The sequence below is a fragment of the Pseudophryne corroboree genome, chromosome 3 (assembly GCF_028390025.1).
Source record: "Pseudophryne corroboree isolate aPseCor3 chromosome 3, aPseCor3.hap2, whole genome shotgun sequence".
In the NCBI taxonomy this organism is placed as follows: domain Eukaryota; kingdom Metazoa; phylum Chordata; class Amphibia; order Anura; family Myobatrachidae; genus Pseudophryne; species Pseudophryne corroboree.
This window is the reverse complement of record NC_086446.1, coordinates 96,935,352-96,962,468: the sequence shown is the minus strand read 5'-3', so window position 1 is coordinate 96,962,468 and position 27,117 is coordinate 96,935,352. Positions and strand designations below refer to the sequence as shown.

Sequence of the window (27,117 nt, the reverse complement as noted above, 5' to 3'; positions counted from 1 at the left end):
AGTATGACATTCCACTTAGAACAAGAAACTGCTCACATCACACTGATTGAATGGTGCAGATATTGTGACTTGCACAGATACTTAAATAGCTGGTACTATTCCAGTATGTTATACCATATAAAGCACTTTACAGCTATCTATCATGCCATTTGCATATTATATATGTTCCATCCAAAGCTGTTATGGCATACACATTCATTTATTTTTAATATGTAGCCTAAAATCCAATCAGGCTCTGCTGAGTAAAGATTACAAAAAATCCAGTCAGGCTCTGTTAGATCAATCTAGTGTGAATAGGCTCATGTAAATATTTCTTCCTCCTGTGTCAGTGGATATATACTAATAGTCTCTCCGCTATCCACTGGCACTATTGGCATACACTAATCATTGTGTGCCTACTCATACATTCACTAATAATAAAGCCTGGTCTCTCTCATAAGTGGAAACAGTTTTTAGCATTCATATAAATTAAACATTCATGTATATGTACACACGTGGACACACTGTGCCCAACACGCGTGTTTCACTGCGCTATTGCAGCTTCGTCAGGGAGCAAAAAAAAAAGGGCTGAGAATTGTAATAAACGGAGGAGTGTGAACAATATTCTTTGCTCCGGATTGGCCAAGAAGGACTCGGTACCCGGAACTGCAAGAAATGCTCTCAGAGGACCCATGGCCTCTGCCTGTCAGTCAGGACATGTTGCAACAGGGACCCTGTCTGATCCAAGACTTACCGCGGCTGCGTTGGACGGCATGGCGGTTGAACGCCGGATCCTAGCGGAAAAGGGCATTCCGGATGCAGTTATTCCTACGCTGATAAAGGCTAGGAAAGACGTGACAGCAAGACTTTTTCACTGTATATGGCGAAAATAGGTTGCTTGGTGTGTGGCCGGGAAGGCCCTACAGAGGAATTCCAGGGGGGTCAATTCCTGCACTTCCTGCAGTCAGGAGTGACTATGGGCCTAAAATTAGGATCCATAAAGGCCAAGATTTCGGCCCTATCCCTTTTTCTCTCAAAAAGAACTGGCTTCACTGCCTGAAGTTCGGACGTTGTTACAGGGGTGCTGCATATTCAGCCCCTTTTGTGCCTCCAGTGGCACCTTGGGATCTTAACGTGTGTTGGATTCCTAAAATCCCACTGGTTTGAGCCACTTAAGACCGTGGAGCTAAAATATCTCACGTGGAAAGTGGTCATGCTTTTGGCCTTAGTTTGGACTAGGCGTGTGTCAGAATTGGCGGCTTTGTCATGTAAAAGCCCATATCTGATCTTCCATATGGAAAGGGCAGAATGGAGGACTCGTCCCCAATTTCTCCCTAAGGTGGTATCATCGTTTCATTTGAACCAACCTATTGTGGTGCCTGCGGCTACTAGGGACTTGGAGGATTCCAAGTTGCTGGATGTAGTCCGGGCCCTGAAACTTTATGTTTCCAGGACGGCTAGAGTCAGAAAAACTGACTCGCTATTTATCCTGCATGCACCCAACAATCTGGGTGCTCCTGCTTCAAAGCAGACTATTGCTTGCTGGATCTGTAGCACGATTCAGCTTGCACATTCTGCGGCTGGACTGCCGCATCCTAAATTAGTAAAAGCCCATTCCACGAGGAAGGTGGGCTCTTCTTGGGCGGCTGCCCGAGGGGTCTCGGCTTTACAACTTTGCCGAGCTGCTACTTGGTCGGGTTCAAACACTTTTGCAAAATTCTACAAGTTTGATACCCTGGCTGAGGAGGACCTTGAGTTTGCTCATTCGGTGCTGCAGAGTCATCCGCACTCTCCCGCCCGTTTGGGAGCTTTGGTATAATCCCCATGGTCCTTACGGAGTACCCAGCATCCACTAGGACGTCAGAGAAAATAAGAATTTACTCACCGGTAATTCTATTTCTCGTAGTCCGTAGTGGATGCTGGGAGCCCGTCCCAAGTGCGGACTCTCTGCAATACATGTATATAGTTATTGCTTAACTAAAGGGTTATTATATGAGCCATCTGTTGAGAGAGGCTCAGTTATTGTTCATACTGTTAACTGGGTATAGTTATCACGAGTTGTACGGTGTGATTGGTGTGGCTGGTATGAGTCTTACCCTGGATTCCAAATCCTTTCCTAGTAATGTCAGCTCTTCCGGGCACAGTTTCCCTAACTGAGGTCTGGAGGAGGGGCATAGAGGGAGGAGCCAGTGCACACCAGATATAGTACCTAATCTTTCTTTTAAGAGTGCCCAGTCTCCTGCGGAGCCCGTCTATTCCCCATGGTCCTTACGGAGTACCCAGCATCCACTACGGACTACGAGAAATAGAATTACCGGTGAGTAATTTCTTATTTTTATTTCTATGCTTTGGGCTTATTGGCATTACATGCACATGAGGGAGTGCTTATATTCGGAAGCTCATCCGATAGAATTACCCTAAAGAGATAGGGGATGTTTCTTATGTTGATTCTTCTCTATAACATTGCGGCAGGCTGCCGTGCGTATACAGGAGGTGTGGCCGGGGGAATGCTGAGGCTGACTCCGAGAGATACTGGAGTTTTTCCCTGTGACTGTGTTTCGCTGTTTGGGGATGCCTCAGTTCAGTATCAGAGTAGATACTGAACGGTTGAGGTTCTGTGTTTTTCCTGTGGAAAGAAGTCTGAGGATCCGGAGTCGGATCAGATTTGCAGTGACAATCCATCATTATGTTCCGTTATGAAGCGGAGGGGTGCGGTCTAAGAGGCCTTTTCGGTGAGCAGGTCAAATGCCAGGGTGGTTTCAAGGGACCAGTTGGAAATGTGGTCTGGGTCTCACCTGCACATGCACCGGAATGTGATCCTAATGGCCAGGACATCGCTCCTGTGGTGTCTGCTTGGTTCTCACCTTCTAGAGGGACGAAGGTTCGGGATCCAAGATTAGATCCTGGTGTTCATGCATACAGATCTCCGAGGCTGGGGATTAGTCCTTGCAAGGGACGTATTTACGGAGGAAAAGGTAAAGCTGGGAAGCTTGTCTGTAATATTCTTTCTTGAATTAAGAGCTATTTTCGACGAACATATTATTCGTGGTCTGCCCGTGTTAGTTCTGTCGGACGACTTGACAGCAGTGGCGTAAGTAAGCCACTAGGGCGGAACAAGGAGCAAAGCGGCAATGGCAGAAGATGCAAAAGTTTGCGGCTGGGTGGAAAGACTGGTAAACGCTATAGTAGCGGTCTTCGCTCCGGAGGTAAACGACGGAGAATTAGATTTCCTCTGCAGACGCGATCTCCTTCCGGGAAAAATACAGTCGTCATCGAGAAGTTTTCACAGAAGTGACAAGTCTTTGCGGAGTACCTCAGTTGGACATGTTGGCGTCTTGCCTCAACGAGAGGCCTCAGGGATATTGTTCCAGGTCAAGGGACACTCAAGTTATGGCAGTGGACGCCCTCGTGACATCTTGGGTGTTTTCAGTCGGTCTATGTGTCCCCTCCGTTTTCACTTTTTCTGAAGGTGATAACCGTAAGAAGAACAAAGGTGCAGGAGATCCTCATTGTTCCGGTCTAGCCAAGGAGGGCTTGGTTTCCAGGTTTTCATGATTACTCATGGAAGATTCCTGGCCGCTTCTTCTACGTGAGGAACTGTTAAAAAGATCCGGGCGTGTATCAAGACTTACCGTGGCTGTGTTTGACGGCGTGGCGGTTGAATGCCATATCCTAGCCAGAAAGGGTATTCCCAGTGAAGTCGTTTTCACACTTCTTTAGGCTAGAAAAGAAGTAACGGCAAAGCTTTACCACCGTAGTTGGCGTAAAGATGTGTCTTGGTGTGGATCCAAGAAGGCTCCTACGGAAGACTTTCAGCTGGGTCATTCTTCCCCATTCCTTGCAAGCAGTTGTGGATGCAGGCCTAAAGTTAGGCTCCATTTCAGTGCAGTTTTGGCCTTATAAATTTTCTTTAAAAAAAAAAAGAATTGGCCACCTTTCTGAAAGTGCGGACTTTCGTGAAAGAAGTACTGCACATCCAACCTCCGTTTGTGCCCCCATTGGCACCGTGGGACCTTGACTTGGTGTTGCGTTTTCTTGTGTCACACCGTTTGGAACCTTTATGAAAGGTTGTGTTAAAATTTCTCGCTTGAAGAGTGGTCATGCTACTGGCTTTGGAGTCCGCAAGGCGGGTGTCGAAAGTAGCGGCTTTGTCTCACAAGAGCCCCTGTTGGATCTTCCATGTGAATAGAGCGGAATTGAGAACTCGGATAATAGTTCTGCAAAGAAGGTGGTTCTGTGTTTCGCAGAAACCAGCCTATTGTGATGCCTGTGGTTACTTAAGCATTGGCTGATTCAAAGGCTCTCGATGTAGTCAGGGCTTTGACTATTTTTGTTGCCACTTTGGCTCAGGTTGGGGAAACAGAGGCTCTGTTTGTCCGGTATGCTCCCAGCATGATTGGGGCACCTGCGTCTATGCAGTCTGTTATATGCTGGATCTATGATACGATTCGGCGTGCTCGTTCTACGTCTGGATTGCCGTTACCGTTGTTGGTGGAGACCCATTCTGCTAGGTAGATGGGCTCTTCTTGGGCGGATGCCCGAGGAGTCTCGGGGCGGTTCAACTTTGCCGAGCGGCTACTTGGTCGGGTTCAAACTCTTTTGTTAAGCTCTACGAATTTGATATCCTGGCTGCTGGGGACCTCATGTTTGCTCAATCGGTGCTGCAGAGTCGTCCACACTCTCCCGCCCGGTCTGGAGCTTTGGTATAAACCCCATGGTCCTTACGGAGTCCCCAGCATCCTCTAGGACGTATGAGAAAATAGGATTTTAATACCTACCGTTAAATCCTTTTCTCTTAGTCCATAGAGGATGCTGGGCGCCCGTCCCAGTGCGTACTGTGTCTGCAGTTCTTGGTTATGGTTACACTCTTGTGGTGATTTTTTCTGTCAGGCTGTTTCTGACGTGGTGCTTGCCATGGCAGGCGGTGTTTTATTATTGGTTGTGTTGACACACTGGTTGTGTTGCATATTCTCTCAGCATGGGGCTGTGTATTTTTCATGCCGTTGGCTGGTATTCTATTGACTGCCACGTTCTGCGGTATGTTCGTGGTGTGAGCTGGTATGACACTCACCGTGTTTAAACAATAAATTCTTTCCTCAAAATGTCCATCTCCCTGGGCACAGTTTTCTAACTGAGGTCTGGAGGAGGTGCATAGAGGGAGGAGCCAGTTCACACCCATTCAAAGTCTTATAGTGTGCCCATGTCTCCTGCGGATCCCGTCTATACCCCATGGTCTTTACGGAGTCCCCAACATCCTCTACGGACTAAGAGAAAAGGATTTACCGGTAGGTATTAAAATCCTATTTTCTGATCTAGAAACAAAAAGTATTATTAATCACATGAATAAATTCCTTTTGCTAATGTGACGGTGATATTGGCCTCTGAACATACATAATGGAATAGTCTCTAGGTATAACAGACTAGTTAAACCAAGCTGGAACCCTATTCCTTACAGAGTATTACAAACTCCACCATTACAGTCCAGGTTTTAAGGATGTCCATGCTTGAGCACAGGTGACTAAGGGGGACATGTACTAAGCAATGACAAAAGTACAGAAGTTGCCCGTTGCAACCAATCAGCTGCTCTGTATACTTTTATAGTATGCAAATTGTAAATGTTACGTCAGTGTTGATTGGTTGCCATGGGCAGCTTCTCCACTGGCTCACTTCTCGACTTTTATCATTGCTTAGTACATCTCCCCCTTAATTAGTACTTCAGCCAATAGGACTTTACCATCTGTACTCAAGCATGGATATCCTTAAAAGCTGGACTGTAATGGAGGACCATGCAGCGGGCCCAGTGGGTCGCTGCACTCGCCACAGGTTTTATTCCCACTCGGTTGGTGCCTTGGATCCATCAACCGTGTGGGAGAACCGGGCCAGTGTCGGGATTTAGGCTGTCGGTGTGTCGGGATTGCGGCGTTGGTCTCCTGAACACCGGGATCCCGACTGCCGGTAAACTGACTGCATCTCCCTAATATTCACAAGTGTAGACCCTATATAGAGTTGGACACGCACTGTAAAACAATGATGAGCTATGTAGGCATGACGCAGACAAAGGTTGGATGACACTCTGTGGGGTAAATTTACTAAGGTGGGAGATTTTTAGAACTGGTGATGTTGCCCATAGCAACCAATCAGATTATATATTTTATCTGCTAGAAGCAGCTAGATAAATGGTAAGTAGAATCTGATTGGTTGCCATGGGCAACATCACCAGTTCTAAAAATTTCCCACCTTAGTAAATTTACCCCTGTGTCTTGACAGGAGGTGTTGGTGAGTCAGGGGGAGGGGAAGGCAGTTCCGCACTCGATGAGACTGTACCTAGTGAAGGGTGAGAGTCAATGAAAGGTACTGGGAGACAGTAGACAAGGAGCACTGGAAGCCAGGATAGTGCTTGGGATGAATATGGGGAATGAGGGCCCTGCTCGTGAGAGCTTACATGCTAAATGGAGAGGAGAACACAGAGCCGGCCCTAGGCATAGGCAAACTAGGCAACTGCCTAGGGCATTTGGTATGCCTAGGGGCACAAGCAGATTCTGCTGATCAAAATGATATGCAGCATGCATATATTCTGTGTGAAGCATTTTGTATGCAGATACAGCCACAGTTGCACACAGTATATAGGCATGCTGCATATCATTTTAAGCAGCAGAAGATGCTTGTCTTTGCCACATAGTAATGCAAACAAGATGCATTTTCATCAAAAATAGGCACCTGCTGTTAGCAGAGTTGCCAGTTGACTCACACCAGGCATCTCCTGCTGCATGGTGCACTGAGGCAAGATTTATGAGGACACATCTGTATCCAAGCAGATGCAGAGGTCACAGTGTTAGTGGTCATGTGAGTGCTGTGTTTGTGTGAGTGGGTTGGTTGTGTAATAGTTTTCGGCATATGTGTAAGGGGCATTATGTGTATAAGGGCATTAATAATGTGTGGCATATGTGTAAGGGACATTATGTGTATAAGGGCATTAATAAAGGTTAGCATAATGTGTAAGGCGCATTATGCTTATAAGGACATTAATAATGTGTGTCATATGTGTAAGGGGCATTACTGTGTGGTATTATGTGTATAAATGCATTACTAATGTGTGGCATTATGTGTATAAGATGCTCTACTGTGTGGCGTAACATGTAGAAATGGCACTACTGTGTGTTCTAGTGTGAATAAAGAGCAATATGGTGTGGTGTAATGTGCATAAGGAGCAATTCAGTGTGATGTAATGTGAATAAGGGGCACTACTGTGAGGAGTAACGTATATATGGTAAAGTGGTACTACTGTGTGATGTAACATGAATTCGGGACACTATCACATGATAAATTGTGAATAAAGTTGCAGCACTGTGAGGCATAATTTGAACTGGGGGCACTATTGTGTGGCCATGTCACTTGCCAGTAAAAACACACCCCTTTTTGGGCTGTGCGCCAGATGTGCGCAATGTTCCTGTTTAAAATATAGGGAATGGGAACACCAAAATAAGGACTGCTATGTGTGAGGGGTGATAGTGCTGGGAAAGGGGTGCAGGGTCAGAGGTGGAACTAGCGGTGGTGCTAGGGGGCACCAGCCAAAATCTTGCCTAGGGCATCATTTTGGTTAGGGCCGGCTCTGGGAGAACATTTGGAGGATGAACGGAAAGAAGCGTAGGGTAAGGGAGGGGAGATTTAGGAGGAGGTACGATATGCTCTCATGTAACGATTTGAAGCTGGAAAGATTGGGAGATAGTTTGACTTGGCAAGGGTGTGAATGCCATGGAGATGAGCTAAGCCATTGGTCTTCAACCATGCGGCCCTCCAGCTGCTGTGGAACTACACATGCCCTACCTCAGTTTTACCATACATTAATAGCAAAACTGTGGCAAGGCATGCTGGGATATAGAGTTTCACAGCAGCTAGAGGGCCACAGGTTGAAGACCCATGAGCTAAGCAGTAGTCTTCAAGACAGCAGACGAAGTCATTAGGGTTGAGTTGAGAAGAAAGAGGGGTGAGAGGGAGTGTAGAGAGAAATGAGGTTAGAGATGTAGGAGGAAGCAGAATGATGACGTGCTTTGCAAGTGAAGTTCAGGAGTTTGAAATAACTTTGGAAAGGGATTGGGAGCCAATGAAGCAGGTTGCAGAGTGGCGAGGCTGATGCAGAACACTTACAAAGAACAATGAGACGGGCAGCAGCAATAATGATAGAACTAAATCTGGACAGTCCAGAAAGGGAGGGACACCAAAGAAGAGGAGGCTAAACTAGTAGAGGCAGGAGTTGATGATTGTGTTGATGAGGGTTTTGGTGAGAAAGGGCCTGATATTAGAGTTGTTTGGCCTTGGGGGACTTTTTTTAATATCGAATTCTGTAGTGGTGAGGATGCTTGAAATGCGTCCTTAGCTTATCTGAGGTAGAGAAGGACAAAAGGAGTCTCCTAGTATGAAAGGATGGCGGTCATTAGGTCGACAAACATTGGGTCGACCACGTTTTGGTCGACATTGTCATTAGGTCGACATGCGGTTTTTAATTTTTTGACCTTTTTCATACGTAGCGATACACGTGGACAATTGGTAACGGTAACCTGTGCCGAGCGCAGCGAGCCATGTGAGGGGTCACGGTGCACTAATTGGGGTTCCCCGTCACTTTTCGAACAAAACGACACCAAAAAAGTAAAAAAAACTGTCTACCTTTTTCCATGTCGACCTAGTGATCATGTCGACCAAACATGGACGACCCAGTGTATGTCGACCTAAATCATGTCGACCTAATGAACCACACCCAGTATGAAATAACCAGGTATTTTGTGTTACTAGTACATGATTGAGTACCACAGTCATTGTAGACTCCTGGAGAAACATTATTACATATGTTATATGTGCGTTTGTCTACTCTGTTCATTCACAGGATCATATATAATTCTGGAAAAACAATTTAAAAAAGTTCAAAGAACTCATTAGTTTATGAGGAATAAATATACAAGTGAAACAATAGGATTTTAATACCTACCGGTAAATCCTTTTCTCTTAGTCCGTAGAGGATGCTGGGGACTCCAAAAGGACCATGGGTTATAGACGGGATCCGCAGGAGACATGGGCACACTATAAGACTTTGAATGGGTGTGATCTGGCTCCTCCCTCTATGCCCCTCCTCCAGACCTCAGTTATAGGAACTGTGCCCAGAGGAGATGGACATTTCGAGGAAAAGGATTTTGTTAAACTAAGGGTGAGATACATACCAGCTCACCCCACACCCCACCACACCGTACAACATGGCATTTAACTAAACCCAGTTAACAGTGTGAACCAACACAAATCAGCAACAGCCTGACCTTTACCAACACAACCGTTGTGTAACTTCAACAATAACTATGTACAATTACTGCAGATAGAGTCCGCACTGGGACAGGCGCCCAGCATCCTCTATTAAAATCCTATTTTCTCCTTCGTCCTAGAGGATGCTGGGGACTCCAAAAGGACCATGGGGTTTATACCAAAGCTCCAGACCGGGCGGGAGAGTGCGGATGACTCTGCAGTACCGGTTGAGCAAACATGAGGTCCTACTCAGCCAGGGTATCAAACTTGTAAAACTTTGCAAAAGTGTTTGACCCCGACCAAGTAGCTGCTCGGCAAAGCTGTAATGCCGAGACGCCCCGGACAGCCGCCCAGGATGAGCCCACCTTCCTAGTGGAATGGGACTTCACAGATTTCGGTAACTGCAATCCAGCCGTAGAATGAGCCTGCTGAATCGTATAACAGATCCACCGTGCAATAGTCTGCTTAGAAGCAGGAGCGCTAACCTTGTTGGCCGCATACAGGACAAACAGCGCCTCTGTTTTCCTCACCCAAGCCGTTCTGGCTACATACATTTTCAACGCTCTGACCACATCAAGGGACTTTGAATCAGCCAAGGCTTCAGTAGCCACAGGCACCACAATAGGTTGGTTCATGTGAAACGAAGTGATACTACTGTGGGATGTAATATGAATTATGGACACTATCGCATGATCAAATGTGAATAAAGTTGCAGTACTGTGTGGCGTAATTGGAATTGGGGTTACTATTGTGTGGCCATGCCCCTTGCCAGCAAGAACACACCCCTTTTTGGGCTGTGCGCCAAACATGCGAACTGTTCCTATTTAAAATATAGGGGGTACAAACAACAAAATAAGGACTGCTATGGATGAGGGGTGATCGTGCTGGGAAAGAGGTGCAAGGTCAGAGGCGGAACCAGCGGTGGTGCTAGGGGGCACCAGCCAAAATCTTGCCTAGGGCATCATATTGGTTAGGGCCGGCTCTGCCTATAGGTTGATAAATTCCATTGGTGCAACATTCTGTCTTGCTACTGTAAGTGTGGATACAGAGGGGTCTCTTCATGAAGCAGTGAAAAGTGTGGAGAAGTGAGCCAGTGGAGCACTGAGCACTGGAGTGGAGCACTGAAGTAATTTGCATACTATACAGTTGTACGGAGCAGCTGATTGGTTGCCATGAGCAGCTTCTCCACAGGCTCACTTCTCCACACTTTTCACTGCTTTGTGAATAGACCCCAGAATGTTATGTCAGCAGAGACCTATAGATAAATAGACCCTATAGGTGTGGCATCTCTTTCAGCATCTGAATTCTAACTATCTGGCCCAAATAGCACAGTATTCCTCAAATGTATCTGCTGAGGATAGTATCCGGTCACCCATTTTCATGAACACCATCTCTCTTTTTTATGGTGTTGTAGCAAATAACTTATTTTTAATTTTTATGTGCATTTTTACCTCTTTAGATTTATTTTTCATCGACTCTTTACTATTATATTTATAACTGCAACAGTCCTATAGTCATGTTCCACCACCACTGTCCCAAAGTCATGTGACTCCAGGCACAGACTCCACCCAGTGTGCTCTACCACAATGCTGCTGATTTCTAATCAGAATCAGCTTTATTGGCCAGGTATACTTGCGTATACAGGTTGAGTATCCCATATCCAAATATTCCGAAATACGGAATATTCCGAAATACAGAATTTTTTGAGCGAGAGTGAGATAGTGAAACCTTTGTTTTCTGATGCCTCAATGTACACAAACTTTGTTTAATACACAAAGTTATTAAAAATATTGTCTAAAATTACCTTCGGGCTGTGTGTATAAGGTGTATATGAAACATAAATGCATTCTGTGCTTAGACTTGGGTCCCATCACCATGTTATCTCATTATGGTATGCAATTATTCCAAAATACGGAAAAATCCCATATCCAAAATACCTCTGGTCCCAAGCACTTTGGATAAGGGATACTCAACCTGTACTAGGAATTTGTCTTTGGTTTGCTATACAACAGCCAAGTAGGTAACAGATAAGCAGGTGGGGGGGCAAGTAAAGTCACACAGATAGGTATACCGTAGGGACACAAGTTAGTTACATGTACGCCTAGTCAGTCAATATTCAGGAGTTCAGCAGGCGGACCGCTTGGGGAAAGAAACTTTTGAGGCTTCTGGTGGACCTGGCGGGGACGGCCCTGTAACGCCTGCCTGAAGGAAGCAAGTTAAACATGCTGTGGCCGGGGTGTAGCTGGTCTTTTTTTATCTTCATTGCCCGCTTTTTAGCTCTGGACAGGTACAGGTCCTGGACTGAGGGAAGGTCGGCCCGATGATCTTCTCTGCGGTTCTGACCACCTTTTGGAGCCTGCATCTGTCCCTCACGCTGGCGGAGCTGTACCATACCAGTATCGAGGAGCACAGTACCGACTCCACAATCGCGGAGTAGAAGAGGAGCAGAAGCTTCTGTGGGATGTTGAACTTCCTTAGTTGCCTGAGGAAGAACAACCTCTGCTGCGCATTCCTGACAGTGGCATCAGCATTGGAGATTGTGGTCCCTAGAAACTTGAAGGAGTCAACTAGCGATACCACACTGTCAGCAATAGTTAGCGGAGGTGCACTAGCTGACTTTTTCCTGAAGTCCACTATCATCTCGACAGTTTTGTGGGGGTTGAGCTCAAGGTTGTTGTGGATGCACCACTGGGCCAGCCGGTCTACTTCCCGCCTATAGGCCGATTCGTCCCCGTCCTTGATGAGGTCGATGACAGTGGTGTCATCGGCGAATTTGATGATCTTTACTGAGCCTCTGAGGTGCAGTTATTTGTGTACAGGGAGAAGAGCAGGGGTGAGAGGACACAGCCCTGAGGGGCCCCTGTACTAATGGACCGCGCTTGAGAGGTGAATTCCCCCGCTTTCACAACCTGTGTTCTGTCTGTCAGAAAGTCTACTATCCAGGAACAGGTAGCTTCCGGGACCCCTATGCAAAGTAATTTGGGGTGGAGGATGCTGGGGACGATTGTATTGAAGGGCGAGCTGAAATCAACAAACAGGACCCTCGCGTAGGTACTGGGAATGTCTAGGTACTGTAGAATGCAGTGCAGGCCCAGGTTGACTGCATCCTCGACACACCGATTCGATCGATAGGCGAACTGTAGGGGGTCCAGTTGGAGGCCAGTCACAGTTTTCAGGTGATTCAAAACCAGATGCTCAAACGTTTTCATGACCACAGACGTCAGTGCTATCAGCCTGTAGTCGTTCAGGTTCGTGGGAGAGGGTTCTTGGGGGCCGGGATGATAGTAGACCTTTTGAGGCAGGAAGGGACTTTCTGTAGCTCCAACGATTTGTTGAAGATCTTAGTGAATATGGGGGCGAGCAGATGGTGACACTCCATCAGGACCTAGAGCTTTCCTGGGTTTGGCCCTTTTGATCAATGCCTCCACCTCTTCTTGGGCGACTTGCAGTGCCTGGAGTTGGCCGTCAGTGTTCGGGGCATCGTAGAGGTGATTGCTAACAGATTGGCTGCGTTCTGATGCATATACTGTATTATTAGAATACAATGTTGTTGCCTACACTTGCAGGCAACAGGTACACACGCCAGAGAGGCACAATGACAAATATAGCATTATTGAAAAAAGAAACCATAGAATATTTCTAGGGTACCTCTTGTGTAGCTAACAAGTATACACTCTATCTCAGCCATGAGTCTTCAAATGTGGGTAATGTCCATCAGTGGTGGATATAGGGGGTGATGACCTACCCAAGTACTGATGGGCTGCCTATATTGCAAGCTACACAGTTGTGCCTGGCAGATGAGAGTCAGACTGGGGATGCTACATCCTCTCCCTGCTTCTCAGACACAGCCATGCAGGGTCCGGTCACACTATCACACTGAGGGGCAGATTCAGTTAGTCATGTGTCTGCACCTCTGCCAGGAGCTATTCAATTACTGATGCACAATGTGCCTTAGGATGCAATTAACATGGATTTTTCCTCTCCGCCTTCAGAAGCAGCAAGGAAATATTAACGTTAAGTGCACCCTCCGGCTCTTACCAGGCAGGGTAACCCATAGATTCCAGGTACTTATACCAGAAACTATAAGTTAACACGCATTAGCTGCAGGCTTACCGTGTGGGGAAAGTGGCTAGTAATTGACTAGCTCTGGGTGTAAAACTCGGAGCTACAGCCGTGCCGCAAGCCCCGTTGCTAACTGAATCTGCCCCCAGTTGGTGGATGGCAGGGGTGGTCCACCAACACCCCTAACCTTCCTTTCCCCGCTACATAAACCTTCCCACTTGGTGCCTAACCCTAAATCTCCCTTCTATGTGCCTAAACCTAACCCTCACTCTCCGGTCCCTAACCCTAACCTTCCTGGCCCTGCATCCTAACCCCCTTATCCTGCCTAAACCTAACCCCCACCCCACATGGTAGAACGACAGCGCATCCTGCTGGATGGACGTTTGGGATTCCGGCAGTCTGTACTGTGGCGTACAATATAATTTCACTTGCAATATTACGCACCCATTGTAATCTACAGTATGTATTGCACCCAAGATGGCTGCCTTGTCTGGTACTATACTTCGAGTCCTTTTGGAGAAATCCGCTATATAAATAAACATTATTAATGATGATGTAATATTGGAGGAGGAGAGGATAGTGTGTGACCTAAAATGTTAATAGAGTCAAATATGTTAATTGACAGCGGTTGTTTATAATTCAATTAATTGTGTATCCCCATATGTATGTCTTCACAGGACCACTACTCAGACCATCAGAGAGAGTTGCTGAGGATGGACAGTGAAAGGAGTCACATGACTGAGCAGATACTAAACCTCACCCTGGAGATCATCTACCTGCTGACCGGAGAGGTGAGGGGGTCTGTCACTACTGTGTCTGATAATAAAAGGGGGACCTGACTGGTGAGATGAGGGGTTCTGGGAAATGTCACACTGACATCACTACTATCTCTAGTACAGGTTGAGTATCCCATATCCAAATATCCGAAATACGGAATATTCCGAAATACGGACTTTTTTGAGTGAGAGTGAGATAGTGAAACTTTTGTTTTTTGATGGCTCAATGTACACAAACTTTGTTTAATACACACAGTTATTAAAAATAGTGTATTAAATGACCTTCAGGCTGTGTGTATAAGGTGTATATGAAACATAAATGAATTGTGTGAATGTAGATACACTTTGTTTAATGCACAAAGTTATAAAAAATATTGGCTAAAATTACCTTCAGGCTGTGTGTATAAGGTGTATATGAAACATAAATGCATTCTGTGCTTAGACTTAGGTCCCTTTGCCATGATATATCATTATGGTATGCAATTATTCCAAAATACAGAAAAATCCGATATCCAAAATACCTCTGGTCCCGAGCATTTTGGATAAGGGATACTCAACCTGTACTAAAAGGGGGAACCGACTGGTGAGGTGAGGGGTTCTGGGAAATGTCACTATTACGTAACTGCACTCTATAATAAAACAAATAATACTATAAAACAGCGACATGACTGGTGAAGTGAGAGTTTCTTCATTTGATAAGAAACCAGCTGTATTATGGTGAAAAGTATAGACAAATTTTCATGACTCTTTCCTTAAAGGGAGGAACAAATTCTTAATTTTCTGGCTTAGTGAGACAGTGCTTTCATAATCACTGTGGCATATGAATCTCTCTTATTTTAAGATCAATCTTATTGTACTTAAAATAAATAAACATGATATAGTCCATCGCTGACCGCTTTTGCTTTTAATACAATCCCAGGACAAAAATAAAGAATAAAACAGGCCAGAAAACAGAGAATGGTCTTTCCCACCATTCTTGGAATTACATATATAAGCATGCTGGGGTTTGTAGTTCCACTATAGCTAGCGAGTCAGAGGCTGCCTAACTGTACGGTACAAGACAACCTTTACTTCTTTGGCTCTGAATAACCCACACAGACTGGGAGCTGGAGATAAAATAAAAAGGATGATTTCTATTTACCATTCTTCTATATAATGTGAATGCAAGTGGGTCTTGACCTGAGGACATGCTCCAATTACTGCTGACCATAAGTGGAAACTGCACTTATATCCCTTCTCACCCCATCCCACTTGAAAGTTAGATTTGCATGTGTCTTGTCTACACCTACAGGATTATGTACCTGAGAAAAAGTCACCGATACATGTCACAAGAAGATGTGGTTCCCGAGTCTCGGGATTATTGAGCAGGACCCAGAGCCCCATCACGGAGCCTCCACCTCACTCACTGATACATGAGAGAGACAATGAGCAGAAGATCCTGGAACTCACCAACAAGATCATTCAGCTGCTGACTGGAGAGGTGACTGCTGGGAATGGGGCATTATACAGTAACACCAGGGGAGGTGTCTGGGTGATGACTGGAGAGGTGACTGCTGGGAATGGGACATTATACAGTAACACCAGGGGAGGTGTCTGGGTGATGACTGGAGAGGTGACTGCTGGGAATGGGACATTATACAGTAACACCAGGGGAGGTGTCTGGGTGATGACTGGAGAGGTGACTGCTGGGAATGGGACATTATACAGTAACTCCAGGGGAGGTGTCTGGGTGATGACTGTGTCATTGTGTGTGTCAGGTTCCTATAAGGTGTGAAGATGTCGCTGTCTATCTCTCCATGGAGGAGTGGGAGTATGTAGAGGGACACAGGCATCTGTACAAGGACGTGATGATGGAGGATAAACATCGGACTAAAGAAAATGGTAAGTGCACTCCAATTAAATTGACTTGTAAAAATTGTATCTAACTTGTTCCATGCCATTACAACAACAGCTCACCCCCCTCGTGTCTAATTGAATCAATCCTTAGAGTGGAATATTGAAACAAATCTCTTTAGGTACAGTAATCACGTGGACCTATTCTGTTTACTGGGTTATCCAGCCACAGAGCATCCAACACTTGTGTTTTTGACATCGAAATCTGCCGATTCTGAGTCCAATGCGTCAGTGGCCTCTCTTCCATATGACTGCAGCAGCCTGCTTATTTCCTTATGCTAATATGAGTAACCACAATGGATGTTCAGTAGCGGTGTAGCAGAAGGGTGGCCTGCCCACTGTTTTTCCGTCCGCAGCAGCAATCAATAGTATCAAGACTTGCATCCACCTCATACTAGGTGTATGAGGTGGCTTAGTCATAAACAGGCATCCTAACTCCGTCAGTACACTATGAGCGAGCAAGGAAGTCAGCTTACCTCGCCCGTCCATGACGCGGGTGAGTTCTGTGCGATCTAATTTTCTCTACCAGTTACCCCCCTCCCCCCAGAAACCACTTTCTTTCTCTTACGTCCTAGAGGATGCTGGGGTCCACTTAGTACCATGTGGTATAGACGGGTCCACCAGGAGCAATTGGCACTTTAAGAGTTTGAGAGTGTGGGCTGGCTCCTCCCTCTATGCCCCTCCTACCAGACTCAGATTAGAAAATGTGCCGAAGGAGCCGGTCACAGCTAGGGGAGCTCTCCAGAGTTTCCTTAGTAAAAGTTATTTTTTAGAGTTTTTTGTTTTACAGGGAGGCTGCTGGCAACAGCCTCCCTGCAGCAAGGGACTTAGGGGGGAAGCAGTGTCCACCCTGCGGGGTCTGAGCCACTGTCTCCGCTGACTGGACCCTGAACTCCAGAGGGGATCGTTCCCCGCCACAGGGGATTGCTCACCCCAGCAGCATGCCGCCACCCCCTTGCAGAGCTGAAGATTGTGGCAAGCGAGACAACGACCCCCCTAGCAAGCGGGGGGCCAGTGTGAAGATGGCGGCATCAGGGTAGGAGCGCAGTATTAACTGCGCTCCGGGATGCTCAGCGGTACATTGTGCGGCGCTGTGAGGGACGCCCTGAGCCAGCGCCTGCACCCTGCACTGGTCACTCAGCCTGTCGGGGCCCCCGGATCTCAGCCAGCATCAATCCTCAGGCCAGTATAATCCTATGAAGAGCGGGAAGACAGTGCCATTTTGGGGGCTGAGCTTCTCCTCAGAGCGGACCCAGCAGCGTTCAGCGCCATTTTCCTGCCTTCACAGCGCTGTCCAGGAAAGAAGCAAGTCCCTCCACAGCAATCTCCAGCTATCTCACGGTACCAGGGGGTTGTAGAAGAGGGGGGGAGGCTGCAAAACGGCTGTGTAACCTATTAAGGTATACAGTCAGCGCTCATAAGGGGTCTCTCTTATATGTATAAAAGCGCTGTGTGCCAATCTCTGTGTCTCTCTTGCCATTCTTGGGGAGAAACTCTGTCTGTATCCCGTGTGTGTGTGTGTGTGTGTGTGTGTGTGTGTGTGTGTGTGTGTGTGTGTGTGTGGAGTATTTGTGGTCACCAATAGCAATGTCCAGGGACTCTGTGTCATATGCTGCAGAGGATTTGTCCTCTCAAGATGATCCCATTCCATGTAATCAGGACTACACTGATTTAGCACAGATTCCAGCAAGGGAGCCGGAATGGTTATCCTCTATCAAAAATAAGATTTCACAGAGGGTAGCACAAAATTAATCTGCTACCCAGGTGCTGCAGAATATGGCAGTCTGGCCCAGTTCTGGTACCTCAGGTCCCCCCGCTGTGTACTCCCATAAGCGTCCTTTAGCACAAATTATGCAGGATAACACCGATACAGATTCTGACGGTGATGATGTGGTACGGGGGACAGCATCTATTGTTAAAGGGGTGCAGCTGATGATAGAGGCTATTAGGGATGTGTTGAATATTAATGATACACCACCTGAGCAGGTTGAGGATGCTTACTTCACTGAGAATAAGAAAGCCTCGCTAACCTTCCCTGCGTCAAAATAATTAAATGCTATTTTTGAAAAGGTTTTGGAAAACCCTGAGAAAAAATTCCAGATCCTTAAGAGGGTTCAGGTGGCATCTCCCTTCCCTGTTGAGGATAGGACAAAATGGGAAAACCTGCCTATTGTTGACGCGTCGTTATCCAGACTTTCAAAAAAGGTGGTGTTGCCTGTTCCGGGATCTACCGCCTTCAAAGAGCATGGCTGATCGTAAGATTGATAATACGCTCAAATCCATGTACACGGCTTCAGGGGCTATACTGCGTCCCACTATTGCCAGTACTTGGATTGCCAAAGCTATAGTAAAGTGATCTGGAACCTTACTTGAAGATTTGGATACTATGGATAAGGATGATGTTGGCTTATTTTTGCGCAAAATTCAGGATTCAGCGGGATTTCTGGTGGAATCCATGAAAGATCTGGGTTCCATGGCTGCAGGAATTTCTTACATGTCGGTCTCAGCGCGGCGAGGACTGTGGCTACGTCAATGGTCTGCCGACACAGAATCCAGGAAAAGTGTGGAGTCCCTACCGTATATAGGTCAGGCTCTCTTTGGGGAAGAGCTAGATGCGTGGATTTCCACGGCTACAGCGGGTAAGTCTCCCTTTCTTCCCTCAGCTGCTCCTGCTCCGAAGAAACCGTTTTATTCACCTACATCACATCCCTTTCGGACTACGAAGCCCAGAAAGGCCAGGCCGTCCAACACCTTCTTTCGGAGAGGTAGGCCCAAGTCCAAGAGACCCGCTACGGCAGGTTCCCAGGAACAGAAACCTATTTCAGGTACACCAAAGTCCTTTGCATGACGGTGGACTGCTGGTCCCGGAGGTGGGGCCGGTGGGAGCGAGACTCAGGCAGTTCAATCACGTCTGGGTGTCGTCCGGCCTGGATCCCTGGGTGCAAGATATGTGTCCCAGGTGTACAGGCTGGAGTTTCAGAATCTCCTCCCTCACCGATTTTTCAAATCAGGTTTACCAGCTCTGCTGGGAGACAGGACGGTCCTACAAGCCGCCGTCCAGAATTTGGTGGAGTCACAAGTCATTGAGCCAGTACCACCTCATATGCACAACAAGGGTTACTATTCGAACCTTTTCGTGGTACCGAAACCGGATGGTTCGGGCAGACCCATTCTGAACCTAAAGTCACTAAACCTCTTTCTGAAGGAGTTCAAGTTCAAAATGGAGTCTCTAAGAGCGGTGATATCAAGTCTGTAAGAGGGGGAATTCCTGGTATCCATGGATATCAAGGATGCGTACCTCCACATTGGTACGCTGCCGCATCAGGCGTATCTCCGCTTTGCCTTGTTGGACTGTCATTTCCAGTTCCAGGCCCTGCCATTTGGCCTCTCAACGGCACCGAGGGTATTCACCAAGGTGATGGCAGAGATTATGGTTCTCTTTCGCAGACAGGGGGTGAACATCATTCCATATCTGGACGATCTGCTGATAATGGCATCGTCCAGGGAGAAACTATTGCGGTCCATTGCTCTCACGACCGATCTTCTCAGTGTCCACAGTTGGATTCTGAACCTTCCAAAATCACACTTGGAACCAACCAGAAGGTTGTCCTTTCTGGGGATGATCCTCGACACGGAAGTACAGAGGGTATTTCTTCCACTGGAAAAAGCGTTGGTGATACAAACAATGGTCCGGGATGTCCTGAAGCCAGCCCAGGTATCGGTTCATCAATGCATTCGCCTTCTGGGAAAGATGGCCTCTTACGAGGCTCTACAGTACGGAAGGTTTCATGCTCGGTCCTTCCAACTGGATCTCCTGGACAAGTGGTCAGGATCTCATCTGCACATGCACCTGAGAATTCGTCTGTCGCCAAAGGCCAGGATTTCGCTCCTCTGGTGGCTCCAACTACCTCACCTTCTGGAGGGCCGCAGGTTCGGGATTCAGGACTGGATCCTTCTAACCACGGATGCAAGCCTCCGGGGCTGGGACGCAGTCACTCAAGGGGAGACCTTCCAAGGAAGGTAGTCAATTCTGGAAGTCAGCCTTCCGATCAACATTCTGGAATTAAGAGCCGTATACAACGGTCTTCTTCAGGCGGCCCATCTTCTAAGAAATCGGGCCATTCAAGTGCAGTCGGACAATGTAACAACAGTGGCTTACATAAACCGACAGGGCGGAACGAAGAGCAGAGCTGCCATGGTGGTGGTAACAAGATTCCTCCTTTGGGCAGAAAAACACACGTTGGCGCTGTCGGCAATCTTCATTCTGGGAGTAGACAACTGGGAAGCAGACTTCCTCAGCAGACACAAGCTCCATCCGGGGCAGTGGGGTCTCCATCCGGAGGTGTTCAAAGACATAACAGACCTTTGGGGATTACCCCAAATAGACATGATGGCCTCTCGTCTCAACAAGAAGCTTCGGCGTTATTGTTCCAGGTCGAGGGACCCACAGGCAGTGGACGCCCTGGTGTCTCTGTGGGTGTTCCAGTCGGTGCACGTATTTCCACCACTCCCACTCATCCCAAGAATCCTAAAGCTCATAAGGAGAACAAGGGTTCAAGCGATCCTCATTGCTCTAGACTGGCTGAGAAGGGCTTGGTACGCGGACCTTCTGGATCTACTACAAGAAGAGCCGAGGCCCCTTCCTCTTTGAGAGGACATGCTGCAGCAGGGGCCGTTCGCCTATCAGGACTTACCACGGCTACGTTTGACGGCATGGAGGCTGAACGCCTGATACTAGCTCGGAAGGGCATTCCGAACAAAGTTATTCCTACGCTGATACACGCGAGGAAAGGAGTAACGTCTAAACATTACCATCGTATTTGGAAAAAATATGTGTCTTGGTGTGAGTCCAAGAGGTTTCCTACGGTGGAGTTTCAACTGGGACGGTTTCTCCTCTTCCTGCAGGCAGGAGTGGATATGGGCCTGAGGTTGGGATCTGTGAAGGTCCAGATTTCGACCCTATCCATTTTCTTCCAGAAACAATTGGCTGCCCTCCCTAAGGTTCAGACCTTTTTGAAGGGAGTTCTGCACATCCAGCCTCCCTTTGTACCGCCTACGGCGCCATGGGATCTTAACGTGGTGTTGCAGTTTCTCCAGTCTGACTGGTTTGAGCCTCTGCAAGAGGTAGAGGTCAAGTTTCTTACGTGGAAGGCTGTCACTTTGTTGGCCTTAGCTTCTGCTAGACGTGTGTCGGAGTTGGGGGCTTTGTCTTGTAAGAGCCCCTACTTGATCTTCCATGAAGATAGAGCTGAGCTCCGGACACGTCAGCAGTTTCTTCCGAAGGTTGTGTCGGCATTTCATATCAACCAACCTATTGTGGTGCCAGATGCTACTGACTCCTCAGTTTCATCTAAGTCCTTAGATGTGGTAAGGGCTCTGAAGATCTATGTGAAGAGGACTGCTCGTCACAGAAAATCGGACTCTCTTTTTGTCCTATATGATCCCAAGAAAATTGGGTGTCCTGCTTCTAAGCAGACTATCTCTCGTTGGATCAGGTTCACTATCCAGCATGCATATTCTACGGTGGGATTGCTGTGTCCTAAGTCTGTTAAGGCCCACTCTACTCGTAAGGTGGGGTCTTCCTGGGCGGCTGCCCGGGGTGTCTCGGCATTACAACTTTGCCAAACAGCAACTTGGTCTGGGTTGAACACATTTGCAAAGTTCTATAAGTTCGATACTTTGGCCTCTGATGATCTGAAGTTCAGTCAATCAGTTTTGCAGGAGCCTCCGCGCTCTCCCTCCCGTTCTGGGAGCTTTGGTACATCCCCATGGTACTAATGTGGACCCCAGTATCCTCTAGGACGTAAGAGAAAATAGGATTTTAATAACCTACCGGTAAATCCTTTTCTCGTAGTCCGTAGAGGATGCTGGGCGCCCGCCCAGCGCTTCGTTTTCCTGCAGTTGTTATCTGGTTCAGTACAACTTTGTTGTTAGTTATGTACTGCATTGTTACTTGGTAAGTAATGTTTCAGCTGTTGCTGAAGTTTTTCAAGCTTGTTAGCTTTATGTGCCTTGTATGTGTGAGCTGGTATGAATCTCGCCACTATCTGTGTATAATCCTTCTCTTGAAGATGTCCGTCTCCTTGGGCACAGTTTCTAGACTGAGTCTGGTAGGAGGGGCATAGAGGGAGGAGCCAGCCCACACTCTCGAACTCTTAAAGTGCCAATGGCTCCTGGTAGACCTGTCTATACCCCATATAGACCCGTCTATACCCCATGGTACTAATGTGGACCCCAGCATCCTCTACGGACTACGAGAAAAGGATTTACCGGTACGTAATTAACATCCTAATTTTTCACGGAAGGAGTCATCCATCAACGAAGGGATGGATACACTCGCGTGGTGCAGCACATGTGTTGTCAGAGATTGCTTTCTACAGTCCATGTGCATTTTGCAGATAGCAGCAAGATCCACTTCCATCCAACTCAAGAGTCAGGCTCAAAATTTACACTTGCACAAAGCCTGTTTCAGCTGCATTTGACCTCTTCAGTGCCGGATAAGGGTATTCTGGTCAGCATGTGGATGGCTGTAGAACAGGCTTTCCCCACCTTGGTCCTCAAGGAATGCTAACAGTCCATTTTGAAGGATAGCCTACTTGAGCACATGTGGCTTAATTAGAACCTCAGTAATTGTGATTTAACCGTCTGAGCTCAAACACAGTTAACCTTAAAAACCTGGACTGCAAGTGTGCCTTGAGGACTGAGGTTGGGAAACACTGCTGTAGAGAATTGGAAGAGCTAGGGAGATTCCAGGCCCTTCTCCATAGGGATTCAGTATGATATCGCTGCTGGCGGTCAGTATACCGACGCCGGCATCCCGATAGTGTAAATTCCGACAGTGGGGAGGTAAGACTGTTCCCCTCTCTCTGCTAACCCCCCCTCCCCCCCGTAGCCTAACCCTAACCCCCCCATGTGGCATCTAAACTTAACCCCCATAATCCTCTCATCGTCAGGAGAGGCTTATTTGTTTGAAGAATATGAACCCTACCTCCATTGTCCTTATGGGTAATTCATGTATATATTTTTTTCCTCTCACAGATGTAAGTATGGAAGACGAAAAAGTTGAAGATGGCAAAGTTTCACCTCAGACGACGTGTGTAAATAAAGATGAAAATGTTCTACAAAATAATAGTGGCATAAATGGTTCCAAAAGGAAACGCCCACGGAAACGTCGAGCCAAGTGGGTTTGGAAAACGAAAAAGAAACCTGCCGTAGCGAAAATTATTTCCATACCCACAGATCCAACAGGGTCACAGTGTACATCGCCCGTCAGGAAAGACGCATCCACATGTGAAGAAGGGAGCCTTCCGAGTGTTATCACTTCTACAGCCATAGATAACAACCATCCCAACTTATGTGACATAAACAATACTTCAAACACTGACAATTATAATTCGACCGATCATACACAGGTGTGTACAGCTGGCTGGACTAAGCAGGCCGCCTCCCCTACCATGGCAGGAAATCTCATGGGCGCTGCCGTCTTCCAACCCAGAGATCTCACAGACAAAGAATACACAACTACGTCTAGTCATACTGAGCAGTTCCCTTCCGTCATAGCAGGATATCCTATAGATATTTATATACCCACCGATCATACAAGTGCACCGTATGCATCAGCCTCATGCAAGGACACAGATGTCGCAGCAGCTGCTGTTTATGCACACACAGAGTATACACCATATACCTCCACTTATATTAAGGAGGAATCCGGCTCATTTTATGAAACGAATCTCACAGATGCGGATATGTATACAGCGGCAGGACTAGCTTCTACTACTATTAAGGAGGAATGTGTCTCGGTTGGGGAGGAGACTGGTGTGGACCCCACCGTGTTTACAACTACAGATCCCATGCAAACACAACTTGCATCCAATCATATTAAGGAGGAAGCGATCTCATACGGAGACGGTATGTATACCCCCACAGAATATGTACACAGGCCGGCTCAGAGGAAAATAGACAGCAGAGGTATAAACTGTACTCCAAACAGACACAAGAAGATATCACTTCCAAAATACAGGGATTCCAATAAAACCTATCCTGAACACGCAGCTTCCGCCAATCACCAAGCCACGCCGGTCACGGGCTGCATGTATGTCTGCTCGACGTGTGAGAAGAGCTTCACTTCCAGCTTTGGTCTAATCAAGCATCAGACAGTGCACAACGGGAGTAAGGTGGCCTGTCCTCAGTGCGGAAAGCTCTTCTTCTACAGGTCCAGCCTGGTCATACACCAGAGGATCCATACCGGAGAGAAGCTGTTTGCGTGTCCCGTATGTGGGAAATGTTTTACCAACAACTCCAATCTGGTGGTTCACCAGAGAATTCATACGGGAGAGAAACCGTTTTCTTGCGCTCAGTGTGGGAAGCGGTTTGGGCACAAGGGCCACCTGAACAGGCACCTGAGGACTCATATGACGGAGATGCCCATTGCCAATGCAGAACACTCTGTGAACGCCAGTATGCCGAGCAGTTGGACCCCTCATAAAATTAATCGCTGGTCCCACAAAATGCACGGTGTCAACCAGTACTACTCTTATGACGAAACTTTTTAATGAATACGTTAAAAAAAGAACAAGTAGACAGCCGTTTTTAATTATTCTTTTATTTATTTGTATATGTGTTTTTATTTTGCCTATTAAATTGGCACTAAATACGTACGGGAAAAGAGAACATAAATATGTCTTACATTTATCTCACATTTTGTTTTCGCAGGGAACCTTTTATACCATAGTAAACAAAGAGGGAAAGGCGGAGACTTGAGCACTGGTAGAGAAACTAGAGATAAGTCCTGTTAGTAGGTTGATCCACTGTGGAAATTGTTTTATACGAATTCAGTGGAGGTGCACCCATGAGAAAAGAATAAAGTATGAGAAGATTCTAAATGAACAGAAGTACTCCTTTGGTTGGGGCACTCACCAATTTGTATACCCTGTCACAAGGTGGCAAGGTTCAGTTCTTAACTTAGGGCAAGAAACATAGCACAACCATTGAAAACTAGAAAGGCCATTTTTAGTTTGTCTGTGTTATCTTGCTCCTTCTTCTTCCATAATGTTGTAATGCTTTTTACTATTTATTCCACATTAGTATATATGTGTTCCTCTGAAGATTCTTATCTGATGGTCTTGTGGGCCAAAAAACGGAGCTAAATTGCAGCGGGCAGTGTTAGACTGTTGCGCTTCCGGTATTGAGTCTGGCGACCAGGGAGCAGCAGTGCTGGAGTCCACGCTAATACCAACAATATGGTTCTGATAGATGTGGTCTAGGCATAAGGGTTGATTCTGAGTCGCACGAAGCCTTGTCTGCTTCTTCATACTAACACCAATTTCTCTTACGTCCTAGAGGATGCTGGGGTCCACATTAGTACTATGGGGTATAGACGGGTCCACTAGTAGCTTCTGGCACTTTAGGAGTTTAATAGTGTGGGCTGGCTCCTCCCTCTATGCCCCTCCTACCAGACACAGTTTAGAAAATGTGCCCGGAGGAGCCGGACACAGCTAGGGGAGCTCCTAGAGCTTCTTTAGTTTTATTTTTTTTATAAGAGTTAGTTAGGCACAGGGAGGCTGCTGGCAACAGCCTGCCTGCTTCGTGGGACTTAGGGGGGGAGTAGTGTCCACCTTGAGGGGTTCGAGCCACTATCTCAGCTGACAGGACACTGAGCTCCTAAAGGTTATGATCGTTAGCCGCCCCAGGCGACCGCTCACTCCCGCAGCATGCCGTCACACCTTAATAGAGCCAGAAGATTCCCGTGGCGAGTGAGTCACCGGCCCCCACAGCAAGCGGGGAGCCGGTGTGAAGATGGCGTCAACAGGGTGGGAGCGCAGTACTAACTGCGCTCCGGAGGCTCAGCGGTACACAGTGCGGCGCTTTGAGGGGCACCCTGAGCCAGCGCCTATACCCTACACTGGTCACCAAGGCTGTCAGGGACCTCTGTAATGTTGCCAGCACCATTCCTCAGGCCATTATAAAGAAGTGAAGAGCGGGAAGCAGCGCCATGTTCAGGGGGCGGAGCTTCTCAGAGCGGACCCAGCAGCGTTCAGCGCCATTTTCCTGCCTGCAGATCCAGTACAGAGATGCTGACAGGGGGATCTGTCCCTCCACGCAACTCCAGCTATCCTGTGCGGTACCAGTGGGTTGTAGAAGGGGGGGGAGAGGCTGTGTAAATACTGTGTAGTCTATTAAGGTACACCGTAAGTGGCAGGTAGTTATATTATATCTACCTAGGGAAGCGCTGCGTGTCGGTTGGCTCCAATCTCTGTGTTTCTCTGTGGCATACTTGGGGGAAAACTGTGTCTGACATTTTCCTGTGTGTGTGTGTTTGTTTCTCACATAGCTATGTCTAGGGACTCTGTGTCTTATGCTGCAGAGGACATTTCCTCTCAGGAGGAATCTATTCCATGTACACAGGAATGTAATGTTTTGTCTCAGATCCCTATTACTGATCCTGAGTGGTTGACCTCTATTAAGGGTATGATCTCTCAGATCTCTACTAGGGTAGCTCATACTGAGACTGAAACTCAGGTATTAAAGCAGTCTATGGCAGTTTGGTCAGATTATGCAAGATAACACGGATACCGACTCTGACATGGCTGACGTTGATGGAGATGTGCTGAGGAGGGCGGCATCCCTGGCTAAGGGGATGCAGCTCATGATTGAGACTGAGATGTGTTAAACATTTCTGACACAACATCTGAGCAGGTTGAGGAGGCATACTTCACGGCTAATAAGAGAGCCTCGCTAACCTTCTAAAGAATTAAACGCTTTATTTGAAAAATCCTGGGAAAACCCGGAGAAAAAATTCCAGATTCCCAAAAGGGTTTTGGTTGCCTTTCCTTTCCCTCAGGAGGATAGAAAAATATGGGAAAACCCACCCATAATTGATGCATCTGTTTCCAGACTGTCAAAGAAGGTGGTTTTACCTGTCCCTTGATCTACCAGGTTAAAAGAACCAGCTGATCGTAAGAATGACACTACGCTCAAATCCATATACACTGCTTCAGCGGTGGCATTATGGCCTACTATTGCCTGTGCATGGATTTCTAAAGCTATAGTAAAGTGGTCAAGCACTTTACTAGAGGACTTAGATACAATGGACAGAAGTGACATTGAACTGTTTTTACGT

The 27,117-nt window shown here is 47.0% G+C and overlaps 1 protein-coding gene across 1 annotated transcript in view; it reads left to right on the top strand.

The window, feature by feature from the left end:
* Positions 1 to 24,880, top strand: part of LOC135054861 (oocyte zinc finger protein XlCOF29-like) — a 69,290-nt gene extending 44,410 nt beyond the window's left edge. The window contains exons 2-5 of the mRNA XM_063958265.1: positions 14,004 to 14,117; positions 15,394 to 15,582; positions 15,860 to 15,983; positions 23,034 to 24,880. Coding sequence (XP_063814335.1) covers positions 14,040 to 14,117; positions 15,394 to 15,582; positions 15,860 to 15,983; positions 23,034 to 24,550 — 1,908 coding nt within the window. The 5' untranslated portion in view covers positions 14,004 to 14,039 and the 3' untranslated portion in view covers positions 24,551 to 24,880. The remainder of the gene's footprint in view (positions 1 to 14,003; positions 14,118 to 15,393; positions 15,583 to 15,859; positions 15,984 to 23,033) is intronic.
* Positions 24,881 to 27,117: the final 2,237 nt, after the last annotated feature.